The sequence below is a fragment of the Anomalospiza imberbis genome, chromosome 9 (genome assembly GCF_031753505.1).
Source record: "Anomalospiza imberbis isolate Cuckoo-Finch-1a 21T00152 chromosome 9, ASM3175350v1, whole genome shotgun sequence".
NCBI lineage: Eukaryota > Metazoa > Chordata > Aves > Passeriformes > Viduidae > Anomalospiza > Anomalospiza imberbis.
In genome coordinates this window covers 22136488-22152629 of record NC_089689.1, presented here as the reverse complement: position 1 = coordinate 22152629, position 16142 = coordinate 22136488, and the positions used below count along the sequence as shown (strand labels likewise).

Sequence of the window (16142 nt, the reverse complement as noted above, 5' to 3'; positions counted from 1 at the left end):
CTTCAGATTACTCAGCAAGCACTTTGCTAGGCTAAAAGTCTTTGTTTGCTCTCCCCTTGCTCTAGATCTTCCAAGGATTTACTTTTCTAGATTTGTTGTGGGAACTCTTTAGAAAACAGCATAAGCCAAATTACCAAGAAGTTTCACTTGCCACATTTTGCTTTTGCAATAGAAAATCTTTAATACAAGCAATCTATGACATGAGCTGACTGATTTTGCCAAAGTATTTTAACAGCTAGGAGAGACTCTTAGCTCAGGAAAGAGTCTTACCAGGTCCGTAGCAGAAGCTGGGCTTTTGAGCACTTACCTCCTTGCAGGTCTGAGCTCTGAAGGGAAGAGTTCAGAACAGCTATAAAGCTCAACAAAAACAAATATGTGTCTTTCAGTTTGCTTTGTCTGCTGTACTATAGAAAGAAGCATGACAGATGCTACTTAGGTTTGAATTAGGATGGCTTTCAGGATATTTCTGAAAATAAGGTTTGGGGTTACAGTCGACAACATGAGAATATCTTCAATCGGAGGCAAAGGGAGTCTAAAAGTGTAGATTAGATTATTTGGTCTAGTGTGGTTCTCTAAAACAGTTTTAATCTGATTTAACCGTATACATATTAATCTCACTCGACTCAGACCAGGAATGACCCTGACAAGAAGGAGCACAGGCAGGGGGTGGTGTCCTTCTGAACTGTCAGGGCTATGGTTCATGGCTGTCTGGCATTTTCCAGTTATCAGCTCTGTGAGTCTTTGTGCCCCAAACTGCTGCTGTTTATCTATCACAGGATTCATTGTGATCTATAAAAGCTTTTCAGTTAGATGTTTGCAATGACAATATGAGGACTGAGACACTTTCAGCATTTGTAACTTTATTGCAGAAAAAAAAAATCCACTATCAACATATTTTACAAACAAAGTTGCACTTTGGTGTTGGGTGAGTTTTTCCTCACCCCTTTCCCCTGCACAGTGATGCATGGGAAACCAGAACAGCCAGCCTCTGCCCTTTTGATTGTGTGCAGACACACTTCCCAGATATGCCAGCCTGCACCAGTTCCAGCCAGGATGGAGTTCTATTTTCCACCACTAACTTGCCAACTTTGTGCCGAAAACCAGCAGCACCCTGCCCTCCGGCAGGGGAAACAAGTCTGTAGCTAGGGAGATCGCTCTGTGCAGACAATGCTTGATACAAAAGCTTTGGAGTTGTGACAATTGCTCTTTAGTTCTCATGCAATCATAGGAGAGAACCAGCCCTCTTCCCTATTTTACTGGGCATCAATACACAGATGGAAGGCCAAACTGAAGCCCAACTGCACTGCAGCCATTTCTCAGCCACTCTGGAAGCAGCAACACAGGGAGGAGGAACTGCTGCCTTACCCAGTTCATCTATTTGATCCTGACTGGTTCTGCTCCACCTTTGGGCTTTCCAGGTAACTTGAGCTCAGCTGATGGGGAATTTGCCCTTTCACTGCTACAACAGCACTGGGAAAAAAAAAAAAAGGTACTTTTGCAAGTGAGGCCTGGTATCTGTCCTTTGTGGGGTTCAGTGATGTTGTTACTGAAAGGAGAGGAGAAACTGAGGCTTGTAGAGCAATGTGGCAGATAAACTCTAGCCCTTGCTGTATCCTGAGGGAGCAACTGGCTTAGACAAAAATCAAACACTCTAGAGAAGGCATGTGTTTGCATTTACCTGCAGTCAAATGTGAGCTAGAAAACAGGAGCAAGTGTAATTACATGAAGATTGTCATGTCACACACACTCCGGTCTTTCTGAGGCAAGGGCACCAAAAGCTCCTCTGATTTACACTCAGAGGCTCTGGTCTATGGGTTTCCTTGAGAGGCCTCAAGAGCTTTGGATGCAGTCTACAGCAGTGATATTTTGAGGCAAAAGTGCAGAATCTAATCAGCATAACACTAAGAAAGGGAGGGGGAGGAAGGCACCTACATCCAGGATCTGTCCTCATGACAAGACACCAACTGGCTCAAAAGACCAACATCAGAAAGTAGAGGAGCTCTGACCTTGCATAGCACAGGAGGGGGAACGAAGCACCAGCTTTGTACAACAACTTCCAGCAACCAGATGCTAGAAGCAAAATGGGAGGTACCTGAGGAAAGGCTTGTGTTAGCCCAGGCAGGGAAATGGACTCAAGCATTTACTGAGCCTGGGAAAGGAGTTTAGACATATGCCAAAAGCATCAAGTGTAGAAGACACGGTTTCCTAATTCTGGTGAGACCAAATTAGTGTGTCTAATTTGCAATAATCCGAGTCCTATCAAGATCGGTTAAGCTAACATTATGTTCAATTTCCTCTCAGCAACTTCAAAGCAACATCAAGTAGCAGGGGCACTTCTCCAGTGGCCACAAAACTGTTTTCCCTGGTTGAAGAGAAAAGGTATGCATCTAGGAAGAAAGCAGAGTAGTCTTTTATCCTCCTGTAGGTGTTTCAGGATGGGTAATGCCAATCCTGGGACTAAAGCTGAAACAGGAACAAAAAAAAAGTGCAAGAAAACCCCCAAACAAACAACAAGAGGGAGCCCAAGAGAACTGATTTCCACATCCTTGGCTTCCTCAGAAAACAGCAGTCTCCTTTGCTGGCACTGTGCTGACACCACCAGTGTTAAGAGCCCTAGTCTGAAACACTTGCTCACCTCCTTAGAAGGCGGTAGCCACCAAGATCAACAGAAGAGATCCATGCAGAACACCATGGCAAAGATTGTCTTGGCTAATTGGTTGCCACACTAGAAGGAGGAGACACCTCTTCAGGGCATTGTTTTGAGGAGAGTCTGGAGAAGAGGGTCAGACTTGGGCTCTGATTCGCAGCATAGAAACTTCAACACTGAACTATTTAAAATGTCTAAAACCAAAAACCATCTGAAAAGGATCTTTCAGTTGCGTGCAAATCACAGCCCCTCATTCCTCAGCAGATCGTCTGGGACCAAGTCCTCAAGGCCTTTTCCTCTGGGCAGTAGACAGCCTGGTTGCCTAGTAGCTGTAGAGGGAGAGAGGGGTGTCCTCCATCATGTCATCCTAGAAGCAGAGAAGAGGGTGCTTTAATGAGATGTCTGCACGGTGGCATCATGGTCCCAGCCTGGGAGACTGCTGTGCAGGCAGCACAGCCTTCTCAGCCACACTGTCACAGTGTGGCCATCTGCCCAGCCATCCACCTAAACGCTGTCACTGTGCAGTTCCTGGATCTTTGGACTGTCAGTCTCCCTCCTGCTGCAGCATTTGGAGAGAAGAGGTGTGTACAGGAACTGCCTGCCTGCTGCAGGGATGTGGAAAACTCTGGCTGTTGAAAACTCCACTCAGCTTGAAACAGCATCAGCTTGCTTGCTTAGCTGCAGTACTCCTCTGTTCCAGAAAGTTCAGGGAGTTATTTGCAGCTTCCTCAAAGCTAGTCCAGCCTCTGGAACCCTCATATATTTTTATATTCCCAAAGGGTCAAACACAGACAGACAGACAAACAGACAACCTCCCTGGAACAGAGCATAAAATCTGCTTTGTCATTGTTACAAAGCAAATATATCAGAAAACAGGAGGAGAGGTTAGGAGGGTGTCATTTCAGGACTAGCCTGGATGGAGCTCTCCTTCCTCTCTCTAACCTCTCAGCATTCCCCTGCAGAGTGAGGGGAAGGCAGAGAGCTTCTTTAGTGCCCAGCCTTGAGACTTGCTGTCTTGACTCAAACCTTGGATGGAAGGAGAGGGACCTAAGGAGGAACAGGAGTGTGTGATCAGCATCGGTGCTGCTGCAAAACCCCAAAGCATTGCTAATGAAGGAGAACTGCAAAGCAGCCAGTGGCAAGCCAGCCCACATGGGGCCGGGCTGAAGGCACGACTCACCATGGGCAGGTCCTGCAGGCGCCGGAACTCCATGCGGCTGTTGTGCTGGCGGTATCGCAAGAAGCCCACCAGGCCCAGGATGCCCACCATGACAATGAAGACGGAGATCACAGTGATTACCAAGGGATCAGCCCTCGCTTTACCAGCCAGATTGGGTAGTTCTGCAAGGAGACCAAGGGAATGAGGCCAAAGGAGAGCCTTCAGGGGCTGGAACAGCAAAGCTTTGTCTTTTCTGGTTCTGATCAGTACAACCAAGAGGCAATTTGAGGTAGCTCCAGCCCTTTGCCATGTTTTGTGAGAGCAAGTACAAAACAATTACAGAATCTATTAGGCTGGAAAAGACCTCTGTGACTATCAGTCCAACCTATGGCCTAACCCCACCTTGTCAACCAGACCATGGCATTGAGTGCCACACCCAGTCTTTCCTTAAACACCTCCAGGGACGGTGACTCCACCACCTCCCTGGGCAGCCCCTTAAAAGCAGAGCATTTACCTGAATTGTTATCATCCCCCACATCCAACACAGAAGTCTTCTCATGCCTGGGCTCCAATGACTGTGCCAGTGTAGGCGTGCTGGTGGGGATGGCAGCTGTGCTGGCAGACGTGGAGCTGGTCACGAGGGGTGTCACCGTCACAGTACCGGAGGCAGTAGCAAAGGATGTGCTCCGTACAATGGAGATGGGAGCAGAGGAGGTTCTGGGCTCCACAGTGCTCTCCTCTGTGGCACTCACAGGGACCGTTCCTGGCTTTGTTTCAGACCTTGCTGCTGTGGGCCTCAGGGTCTGCCTATCCAAAAGCCCTGACTGAGAGCTGTTAGTTGTTGCTGCAAAACAGGAACAAGCAGTTATTTCAAAGGATCCAGTGCAAGCACACTGTTCTGTGGGACTGGACAAGCTGGAAGCAAGACTGTAAGAAAGACTGCTGGGACTATTGGAATAGCAGCTTATTGTCAAACCTTTGGAAAACAAGAACCTTTAGCACAGCCACAGCTGAGCCACGCTATAACCCACAGTGCTTGGAAAGTCCTCTCAGTTTTCATATGTGCCAATCTGCAATGTCAGCCAACCTCAGCTGGGCCCACGAGACCTGTCCTTGGGGACAAAGGACAAGCAGACAAGCTTAAACAACTCTACACACAGCTGGGGATCACTCCAGAGCAAGACACTGGGAAAGGCCTCTCATCCCTCCTACCAGGGAGCACAAAGGGGGCTGCCCAGGGACTGAGTAGCAGCATCCCCTGAGGCTGTGTCAGTGTGTCACAGAACAGCAGGACCATGTGACACAAGCCAGGGAAAACAATGCAGTTGTGCATGAACACTATGTAAATCAGTGATCAATCAGTATCTGCTTTGCATTAGGGGTTTGTGACAGCCTGGCAAGGCCCCAAGATAGACAAAATTGGAATTGCAGACCCTATAGCCAGTCCCCATGCTGCCCAGAGGGATCTGAAGGTAGGGTAGGGTTTCCTGAGGTTGCCCAGGGATGGATGAGCTGTTACTTGTGCTTGCCCATCTCCATGTTTTGTGTTAAGGGAGGGTGTGTTTCTCCAGGGAGGCTCCCATTGAGCCCCCAGCCCTGATGCCAGAAAGGCCCAGCTGGGCAGTGTTGCTAAAGCATGTTGTTTCAGACTAGATATGTGAAGGATGTCCCTGCACACAAGCAATCAGAAAGCAGCCAGCACAATTAATGCCAAAATCAATGATGTTTGCAAAGAGGATGCTGAACTAACATCTTTGCAAATAAGTTGCACTGAACTGGCTCTGCTTAGTGTCTCATTCCCTTCTTCTCCCTCTCTCCAGTTAGCAGGAGAGTGCTGAGACATTTCCAGGTTGTGCATCCTTGAGGCAGGATTTTGTGCACAGGCAGTAAAGGCAAAACCTCACCCGGCACAGTGTTCAGAGGAGGCGTGGGGGTTGCACTGCTGGCATCATCCGTTTCTTCAGTTGTGCTGAAAGGCTCTGTGGCTTCATGGCTGGGCTGGTTTTCTTCCAGAGTGCTGGCAGTCAAGGTAGGGGAGGGGATTTCAGTGCTGCTGTTGACTGACAAGCTCATGTTGTCATGCTCAGGATGTGTAACTGTGATGTCCCCAGGACTGGCAGTAGTATAAGCCTGCAGTCTCTCTGCCTTGGAGCCTGCCATGGTGGTGGTGGGGATGAAGGCATCGTCCACCTCTGTAGCGTGAGCCCCAGTGGCACTGAGTGTTGCAGCAGTCAGGTTTTTCTCCAGGCTTGTCTGAGGAATGGCAGTAGTCACTGGACTGAAGTCAGAGGCTTCCCTTGGTGACACCAAGGCCTCTGCTGTCTTCTGACCTTCTGCTGTGGAACAGAGAAGTTTGTCAGAGATCCCACAGTGAGAGGAGAAACAGAGGGAAAGGAAGAAATGGAACCTATTTATCCCCTTAATTCCAATTCCAGCACAGGTTCACACTTGGGAAAGGGATTCAAACAGCTCCTCTGTCCTCCTGGTTTTTGAGGCAGGGACCTCTTCTAGGGGACTTTTTCTTTACCCTCCTCTCTCTCCAGTCCTGTGCTGTTGTTCTCTAGGGTCAGCACCACCAATCCCTCTAACCTCGAGCAACTTTTAAACTTTTTTAGAGGATTTGGATCTGTTAAAAGTATCACCTGAGACCTGATTCTGTAAGAAATTTGGATATAAGTCTTCTTTGGTTCATTGAGAAAGAGTCAAAAGTGGTGCTGAAAAAATACAAATGAGGAAAATGTGGAAGAAGACTCTCTAGCTCCCCTGGCCCAATGAAATAGAGAGAAGTGATATTTACAAAGACTGCAGATGGCAAAGGCAGAGCACATATTGTGAGTCACCTTAGTAGTAGTGTGGGATTCTGCTGGAGGGAAAGGTGAAATGGGTAGCAAGAGTACTGCAGCTAACAGGGCTGGGGATGTGCTTTGAGAGGTGCCTTTTTGAGCTATTTATGAACACATCACCAGCATGAAATACAACTGTTGTCAGAAATGGGGAGCTACTCGGCGTCCCACTACAGCAAAAAGGGAACCTGCAGCAAGCAAGGATCCTCCCAGATCCATAGCTGCTAGATAGTGTGACAGCATACGGGAGGAGGAAAACCACAAGGCTCTTACACTGCCTGTTCATAAACAGATCCTGTGAGGGTTTTTCAGGGTATAAACAGGAAGAAAACAGAGAAATGTACCCACATCAGGATGGACTCTCCAATTTAAAAACGTCTTATAGTCAATATTTTGACAATTTCTGTTAAAGTTTCTATCCAAGCCACAGAGGACTGATGAGCTAATTACAGAAAAAAATAAAGGTACTGAAGCAAATCCATCATTATGCCCCTTCTCCCCACAGTGAAGAAGCATCCAAAGCAGATGCTATCAGCAAGAAACATTCATCCACTAACAAAGCAGCCCATTCTTATACTGTTTTGGGGAAATTTCAGCAGTTTTTAAAAGCTCTTGAGAACAGATAGAGTTATCAGAGCTCTTCTCCAGCTACAGCACTTAACAGGCCCTAAAAAAAGACACAATACATCGCACTCTCAAGACCTTTGCAGTACCCTCACCAGCTGGAGAATTCAAAGCCCTGGAGCAGCCTGATGGAGCTCTGCTTCCCCAGCCTGGGGCCCCAGTCCCAGGAGGACTCCTGCAGGGATGCACAACCCTGCTCAGCACATTCAGAGGACCAGCTCTCACAGGGAACCTCAGCTGGAGCAACTTAAACGTGAAGACCAAAGGCCTGAGTGATGCTCCCTTTGGCCTCGCCTGGATCCAGATGTGCATGGCCAGAAGATACCTCCAAATAAAGCCAGCTGCTCTGCCATGAAGCTCAGGCATAGGATACATCAGTAACACCTGGAAGGAAAAGAGCTGAGTGCTGGGTTTCCTGGGACCAGACACCAAAAGGCACAGGTCTTCATGTGACAATTTCCAGCCCTAAACACAGCACGGCTATTGAGCACGGGGTGGGATCCCACCAGCTCCGGATGCACTGACGGATGCTTGCTCAGTAAACAAACGCCCCTACCTGCTCCTACACAGCCAGAGACACAGAGCCGTGCTGTCACCCTGGGGTAAACAGGAAAGGTGGTGGCCAGGTGCCTGGCCAGTGGCAAGCCTGGCTATGTGCTGCTCTGAATAGCTGGCCTGTGTCCGGGACAGTCTCTCACGGGGTGGCAAGTCATGACTTGAGTCATGCAGAAAAAAGATTTGTGGAGAGCTGTCTTGGACAAAGGCCTGGGCAACTCTGCAGCCATCATGCCAGTTTCTGACTAGAAAAGTGATGGGCAAGAAGGTGCTAATGTCTTTACAAGCAGCTCGATGGGTGAGGGTCTTTAGGAGAAATGGGTCTTAATGTCTCTACCCACCTCGAGCTGCAAAGTTCATTGCAGAACCCAGTGTGAATTTCTGGTGGATCTGCAGAACCCACGTAGCCTGAACTTTGAGGGAAAATGTGCACAAAAAGGAAAGTCAGAGAGAAGGCAGATGAGTTTGGGCCCTACGCTCCAGGACACCTCCACACATGCCAGGAACTGGCATCCTCGCCTCGAGGTGCTGCGGGACAGGAGGGCTTGTGGGGACCAGCAGCTCCCCCCACCCCGCTGCAAGCACAGCTTCCTGCTGTCTGCAAGAGGGAGAGCCAGTGGGACTGGCATTTCCCTACGCTCCTCTCTCCGAGAAGCCACTTGGCTTCTTCCCACAAAATTATCTCGTGTCCATCGCTGCAAAAGCAAATGGTTCCCGGCTGGGTGGGCCGCTCTGGCTCCGGTTTAGCACAGCACTGTGGTGTGTGAAACCTGGTTTGTAGAGAATTCCAGAAGAGATTTTAAATTAGCAGGTGAGAGGAACAAGGGACTGGCTTTGAGTATGGCAAGTGTTGATGGCACCTCAATTAGCAAGTCATCCAGCCCAGCACATCACAGCACACCCAGCTCAGAAACAAAGGAGAGCCTAATCCAGACCAACACAAGAATTCAAGACATTAAGAGATGATGGTGGGAAGACAGAGAATGCAGGAGCCTTAGAATGGCCAAGGAAACAAAGGACTGAGTAAATCCCGATCACCCGGGGACAGGCAGACAAAAGATTCCCATCACCCATCTGTCAGCTCCTAAGGGGTAAGGGCACATGGAAAGCCAGGACATAGTCACCAAGCAAAGCACCTGGGGAAAACCCCCAGAGGTGCAACTTGTTCCTTGTGAGCTGTAGGTGTTAAAAGGTACAAGCATCGAGTTTTACTTCAGTTTCAGTTTAAAATAAAACCACTCCTCCAAAGGGCCTTGCTGCAATGACACAGCTTTGTTTGCCAGTTTTATCACCCATCCAAAAGGGCAACCTACTGCCACGTAAACGAAACCCGGGGCAAAGCCTGGGTTACAGAGGGGAGAGCAGAGCACTGCTGCAGCTGCCTGTGCTGGGGGAGACCCAGGGCTGGGATCCTCAGAGGTCCAGCTCCTGGTCTGCTCTGGAGCTTGGTACCCAACAGCTCGGAAAATCCCCGGCTCCAGCGCAGTTGTTGCTGCCCCAGTCACTGGGTGCTGATGGTTTTAGCTGTTTATCAGTTACCTATAGAGATGCAGGTCAGAGCTCGTTCCTCTGGAGTTTTCCTGGAGAAGCTCTGCTTCCTGCAGCACATGCCAGGAAAGCCATGGCTGTACTGCCTAAGGCATCGCCCTCACCTGCTTCAGGAGACAAGAGGGAACCACTGTCCTTCTTGTTTCAGATGCAAATGAAAAGAGTTAGTGTGAATGCTTCACCTTTTCTGTGATTCTCCAAGACCTGATAGTTGCAGCATCCCAGGACAGCTGGGAGAGGTGCGCTCACCCTTGAATCCATAACAGACCAGCTACGACTGTCCCAGGATCTGTAAGCAAGACCTCTGACCATAACAATATCTCTTTCCCTGACAGGGGACCAAGGGTAAGCTTTCTTTGGTTACACTTCAGCCTGCTGAAGCAGAGCTGGTCCCCTGGCTACAGCCCCACTCCTGCCCTGTGTCTGTGTTAAGCCTCCAGGCTCAGCCTGTGCGTGGTGAGAAGCAGAGATCCCAGACCACATTAGGGCAGGGCTGATGGATTTGGAGCAGCAGCTCCCATCAGACTGTGCTGACTGCAGTGACCTCTGTCTGGGAAACAAGAGGGGCAAAGGAAGAGAGTGGTCCCAGGGGAGGAGGGATGCAGCCAACCAAGAAGCAGCCCCTGCATTGGACAAGGGTGGGAAACACTCCCAGCTCTTTGAGGGAAGGGAGGGCTCCGAACATCAGCCCACAGCTTCGACCCCTCTCCGGCATTGTCTGACAACACTGAGGGACCTCCACGTATCAACCCCAGCTCCCACCAGCCCCAGAACAGACATGTTAAATTATGCCAAAACAGAGAGGAGTGAAGGAAGCCAGCTCTGCAGGAAATGGGGCCATTCCTGCCTTGTGCTCCCTGCCCAAGATTCAGGGCTGGGGCCAAGCGAGGGGCTGAGGAAGGTTTGCACAAGCAGCACAGAGTCACTGCTGTGCCAGGGCAGTTACACAGAGTGGAGATCATGGTCTCCCTCCTCTGCCACTGCAGCCACCCCACCATCAATTTGCTTCTCAGAATAAAGCAATGACATAGAGCAGGGCCTCAGCTGGACAAGCCCCTCAACAAGCTTCTGCCACAACCCTCCTGCTGCTCTCAGCAGCATCCTCTGCACCCTCCTTCCTGTCTGACAGAAACAGCAGCCTGAGCTCCCCAAAGGTCAACACCAACCTAGCTCCAGTCATAGACTTGCACACTTTTAAAAATCCCTTTTAGGATGAGATGAAGGTGAGGAAGCCCATGGCAGGCTGGGGACTGAGGGAGAGAGCAGGGCAGCAGGGTGCAGGCTGCAGCCACCACTGGAAAAAGTGCACAGAGTCCCAGGTGAGAGCTAAGCACAAAGATGAGAAGGATTCACCCAGGATTTCAGAGAAAGTGCCCATGGGAGCAGGACTCCCTGGTGTTGATGTATCCTCCTGCACAGGCTGTCACTGTCTGAGGATAGCACCTCACTTAAATCAGCTTCCTACAGAATGCATGTCAAATCACTGCTCTGATTCATTGAAAAGGCACCCAAACCCTTCTACAATGCTATTTTGGTGCACTAAATTAATTCAATTTCCATTTAAGTGTAACAGCTCCACTCGCAAACAACCTAGTAAAATGGAAAAACACAATGTTTGAAAAGAACAAGCATAAACTATAACCTGTATGTATCAAAGCAGTTATATCTTATTGCTTAGCAAAGTACTACATTAAGTGTAGAAATTATCTTTTGTTGCCAGTTATTACATTTTATGGTTACCAACCAACAGTAATTAGGCAATCTCTTCAAGGAAAAAATGCTTGGGTATAAATGCAAATAAAAGCATATAGAGGGATTTAAAACCAAGGCTCTTAATTTCATTTAAAAGCAGAATTGGTATAGCTCCTGATTAGATACTAGCTAAGCCTGATCTCTTTTCCTGGAATAATAATAATAAAAAAACCAAACAAGCAGCAGAAGAGATTTCTGGAGCCCTTCAGGAAGTTGCCAGATGCACCCAGAGATGCTGTAGAGCAAACACCCTCATGGTGATGAAGCAAGCTCAGAGACAGGATCCAGTACAAGGGGCAGCTGCTTTGTAAGCTCAGCTCATTGGATACCTTGCAGGACCTCGATGGAGGCAGGATGCCAAAGGGGTTGCATTTGCCACAGGCTTCAGTGCTCTCCCTGCCAGGGCTGATGCCCAGACTGTTCCCATCCCCATCCTGGCTGAGAGAGGCTGAACAGTCTCCCTCTGCTTGAGGAGCCCAGGCGGGAGGCAAACGGATCTGACCTTGTAGCCTGCCTGGGGACCACATGAAGCTCTTCATGGCAGCAGTTTAATTCATTGCACCCCTTGTGGCCTCTGTGAGCTGCTCTGCAGGCACCAAAACTGGGGGAGCTGAACTGGGGGTGCTGAGCACCCAGTTCAGCCCTGGAGAGCTGCCACGCCAGGCAAGCTGCAAAGCAAGGGCTGAGGTAAGGGACAGGAATAGAAACCAGGTCTCCTGACTGGGAAGGCAGGTGGCCACGAGCAGAGCATGAGACAGGGGCAGATTAGATATGGGGTGCTGAGCGAGTGTGGCACTGGGGAGAGACAGCCCAGAACCCAACCTGCCCAGGCAGGCAGGAAGATGATTCCTGAGGGCATCTGTGGATACCAGGCCACAGGCTTGAACCACAGGGAAACAAAAAAGGGAGGCAGTACTACCACCTCAACAGATGGCACTGCACTGGGAACCGGGACAACCAGGGCAACCAGCCACCGGAGGCATGGCAGAGCAGGGCAGAGCAAGAGCTACAGGAACTGGGATGAGCAGCCCTGGAAACAGCACTATAAATGCCAAGCACAGGTACTTCAGTACTAGGAAAACACATAAAACAGCACAGAAACAGCACAGCCCAGAGCACACAGTACTGGGGCAGCACCAGCCTGATCACTTCCTGCAGGAACAGCACCCCAGGGTGTCACGCTTTGCCTGGCCCTGCCACATGAGACCCTCCTCACCCAGCCAGGGGAGAGAAATGCAAAACTCTTCTTTCCTACAGGTTTGCAGAAGGGTCTATCACTGATCCCCATTTAGAGGTGAGGGGGCTTATCCCAAATTTCTATGGCAGGGAAAAGGGAGATCAGACTGCCTTGCTCAGCCACCACTGTCAGAGCAGCCAGTTATTTTCCATGGATCACATAGAGCTACGGAGCACCTTGCTTGGCAGGAAGGTGCCTGGGAGACTCCCCTGCTGTCTGGTTTTGTTCCTCAGCAGGGGACTGAGCAGTGATGAAGACTCCTTTGCCCAGAAGCTGCTGGGCACACCCATGGCATGCAGGGCCTCAGAAGCCTGCCCTTCTCTGGGGTTGTGTAACTCCAGCAATATGGCAACAGCAGGGAGCTCTGGCATCAGACAGCCTGGCCTTGCTTACCTCAGGAGTCACAGCTGCAGTAGAGGAAGCATTCACATTGTTAGGAGAAATTAATAAGCCAGTTGCCTTAATAGCAGCCCTGTCTCAGCAGGGAGCCTACTCTCTAGTGCAGTGTGGCATGAAATGGGGGCAGTTTGGACATCAGGAAGCCTGCCTAGCCCTGAGCAGCCCCCAGGTCCTTCCAGCAGTGTAACTGCTGGTTCCATGGGCTCTGAGGCTTGGGGGATGCCTCCTGCCCTCCCCTGGGCAGCCCTACAGGGCTCAGGATGTGACCCCAAACCTCAGTGGCGCTGAGCCCTATGAAAGCTGCCCCACAGAGCATTGTGGGGATGATTACAGACCTAGGGAAGACCCTGGTCTGTCCACCCAGACGGTCTAGGTGGAAAGGAAGGAGGGACAGAGGCTTCTGTGCTTTAAATCGTCCCTGCTCCCCTTTGTCTGGAGGGATGGGGCTAAGGGAGCTGAAGGAGGTGAGTGCTTTGCCCCTGCCCAGCAGGTCAAGCCTTCTTGGAAGGGCAGTAGGGAGACAAGGCCCACCTTGTCCCTGGGGCTGAGGGAAAATCATGTGTAGAAATGGCATCAAAGACTGATGGCATGCCATGAAAAGTTGGGCTGGGAATGCAGGGTCACACAGCTGGAGGAAACACCCAGAGGAGAGGACCAAGCTGTGGCTCAGTTCTGGGTGCAGCAGAGCTGGAGCTGTCCTGTCAGGGTGGGGCCAAGTCCATCCACTTGTCCTTGCCTTAGGCAAACAAAGGGAAAAAAATCCCAGAAAATCATCAGTGGGACCTTGAAGCAGACACACTGCCTTGCCTGTGTGCATGGCCCCGGTGGTGCCCACAGACGGGGCTTTATGTGCTCCTGCTGCTCCCAGCCCTGCTCTGCTCTCACTGCTTGCAAGGCAGCTCGGCACGGGAGGGAGAGGCACAAAAATGCCCAGACCAAAATTACTTAGGGTTTTATTTGTAAGACTGACGGTGCTGGAGGAAGTGGATTTCCGCAGGCAGTGAAGAAAGGCTGCATTGAGAGGCCGGGGTGGGCAGAGCACAGGAGAGCCTGAGCTTCTCTGTGGCCCTGCTGCAAACCCTGATGGGGAGTGGGAGCAGGCACTGCCTGACAGCAGGGGCAAAGGGAATCTGTGCTGGGAGCAGTGCAGAGAGCAGCTCATGGAGCTGGGACAAGCCCAGTTTTGGACAAATTTATCTGGGACTGCTGACTTTGGGGCCAATCTCTGGGTGAACCTTTACTTTTCCGCACCACTGTCCTGCTGAGATTTTCTGGTGTCTCATTATGGATTGTGCTTGCTAAGGAGCATTTTTTAATTGGCAGCATCTCTTCCATCTATTTTCTATTTTCACAAACCATAGCTGGGATTAGGTAGCAAATTCAAAAGCTATGAAGGCAAGGGCCAGGTCAGCTGCATAGGTACCATTTCCTGAGACTGTGAAGGATCTTAGATTGGGACACTAAGCAACAAAGATCCCAGGAAAAACTCAGTCTTAACTGAGGAAAATAAATCTTAATTTCTGGTACATTCTGGCAGTTTGAATCTTGGACTTTGCAGCAAGAAGGTTCCTATGAGCCAGCTGGGACAAGGGGCTCCCTGGGGTTTCCCAGTGTGCCCAGAGTGTGAGACACGGGGCCAGAACGTAGCCCCCGGCAGCTCAGAGCTCCTCCTCCTTCCAGCGGTGGAAATCCTGAATCCTTCCTTTGCCAGTGGCTGGTCACCTCCCCACATCCCATCACAGCACAGCCACTCTCGAGTGGGGAGTGCAGCTTCGCCCACATAAAGGGCGCTGGTTTGGGACCGCTCCCAGTGCTCAGCCTCAAACCCAGCCGCATCCGGCACCCAAAACCTCATCCTGAGTGCTACTCTCGCTGCTGGGGCTCAGCCCTACAGCCATCTATTCTAGGGTTTTCCCAGACCTAATTAGTCAATAGAAACCGAGTTTCTGTGTGTTACCCCCTGGTCTCTATTGCTGCCACGGTGCTAGGATCTGACCAGGGTCTGGCCAAGGGTTTTTCTCAACGACAAAGAAGAAGAAACGTTTTGCTTTCTGTGCCCCAGGCAAGTTCCTAAATTGCACAGAGCCTTTGCCACTTCCAGGGTCACGGGGAAGGTGACAGTCCCCCGACTTGGGGCACAGTCCAGCCACGCGGCAAAGCTCGGTGGTGTCGGTGGACGGGGCTGTCAGTGCCACGCCGCAGACTGCGTCTGCCCACGTGGGGACGTGTTGATCGTAGAGAGCCGAAATACGGCCCGGCAGTCTGCCCGGGGCCGGGGTCTGGCTCCTGCTCCGTCCCGAATAGCTCCATCCGTCCAGCCCCTCTCCCCGCAGGCACAGGGCCCTCGTCCCGTCGTGTTGGGGGAGGCGGCAGGGTTCGGGCTTTGTCCGGGCTTCCCTCGGGGGAAGCTCAGCAGCGGCTCGTAGGCACCCGCGAGCTGCCGGGCGAGCTGCCGGGCGGGAGGCAGGAGGCTCGCAGGGCTGGATGCCGGAGGGCGAGCGCCTCTAGGACCGTCGCCCCCCTCCCCGCACATCCCCTCGGGATCCCGCCTGGCGGGAGGCGAGCCCGCGGTGGCTCCGCCGGCGGGAGCAGCGCTGCCGGCAGCTGCCTTGTATGGGCAAGGCCGGGACCGGCGGCCGCGCTGCTGCCCGGAGCGCGGGGCCCACCCGGGACCCCCCCGAGCATCCTTGGGCCACCTCACCTGCGCGTCCGCCGGGGCGACTGAGCCCGGGTCCGTGGGCATTTCGCCCGAGTTCGGGGGGCAGGCCCGGGGAACTGCTGCTCCCCGGAGGGGGAGCCCTGGGTGGGGGCTCTCCAGACCCTTCTCCCGTAGCCCCACCAGCGGGCGGAGGAGCCCGTGTCCCGGCGCTGCCCCGACGGCTGTCCCGGCGCTGCGCTCCCCGCCGCGGCGAGACCGGCGGGATCCCTTGGTCAGCCCCCCCGCCCCGGCACCCCTCGGCGGCCGCCCCGGTACCTGGCAGGGCGCAGAGCAGGCAGCAGGCGGCGGCGAGGTGGAGCAGAGCGCGCCGCGTCCCCTCCATGCTGGGCCGATCCGCGCTGGCTCCGCCGGCGGCACCGGGGCGGCACCGGGGCGGTGCCGGGGCGGGCCGGCGGCCGGGGCGGGGCGGGCGGCACGTGGTCCGGCCCCGGAGGAGCGGGGAGGGGGCAGCTGCCGGCCCGGTACCCCACATCTCCGTGTCGGACAGCGCACTCTCGGTCCAGTCCCGATTCGGTCCCCGGCACCCTCGGTTCAGTTCGCACCGCCCCCAGCATCACCAGTTGCTCCCTGGCACTCTGGGTTCGGGCAGGACCTTGGTACAGTCCGACACCGGCCTCGGCATCCTCAGAGCGGTCACTCCTGGTTTGGACAGGACACCC

General features: G+C 52.3%; 2 protein-coding genes across 4 annotated transcripts in view; one reads left to right on the top strand and one right to left on the bottom strand.

Moving 5' to 3' along the window:
* The window catches only part of TESK2 (testis associated actin remodelling kinase 2), a 109948-nt gene that overhangs the window by 9434 nt on the left and 84372 nt on the right, over window positions 1-16142 (top strand). The window lies entirely within an intron of this gene.
* On the bottom strand, window positions 844-15858 carry LOC137478646 (uncharacterized). Of its 2 annotated transcripts, none has more exons than XM_068198632.1 (5): window positions 15739-15858; window positions 5711-6142; window positions 4321-4650; window positions 3828-3988; window positions 844-3694 (listed from the first exon to the last, which is right to left on the bottom strand). In XM_068198632.1, the coding sequence occupies exons 1-5, from the start codon at window positions 15803-15805 to the stop codon at window positions 3668-3670; spliced, it is 1017 nt and encodes a 338-aa protein (XP_068054733.1). In that variant the 5' UTR covers window positions 15806-15858; the 3' UTR covers window positions 844-3667. The 2 variants fall into 2 exon arrangements, with proteins under 2 accessions (XP_068054733.1, XP_068054732.1); XM_068198631.1 differs by having other exon boundaries at window positions 844-3014; window positions 15739-15856.

Coding starts and splice junctions, on each gene's coding strand:
- LOC137478646 (XM_068198631.1), bottom strand. CDS start 15,805: ATGGAGGGGACGCGGCGCGCTCTGCTCCACCTCGCCGCCGCCTGCTGC. Junction 6,143..15,738: donor CCTGCTCTGCGCCCTGCCAG/GTACCGGGGCGG, acceptor TCTGTTCCACAG/CAGAAGGTCAGAAGACAGCA. Junction 3,015..3,827: donor GCCTGCAGGACCTGCCCATG/GTGAGTCGTGCC, acceptor CTCTGCTTCTAG/GATGACATGATGGAGGACAC.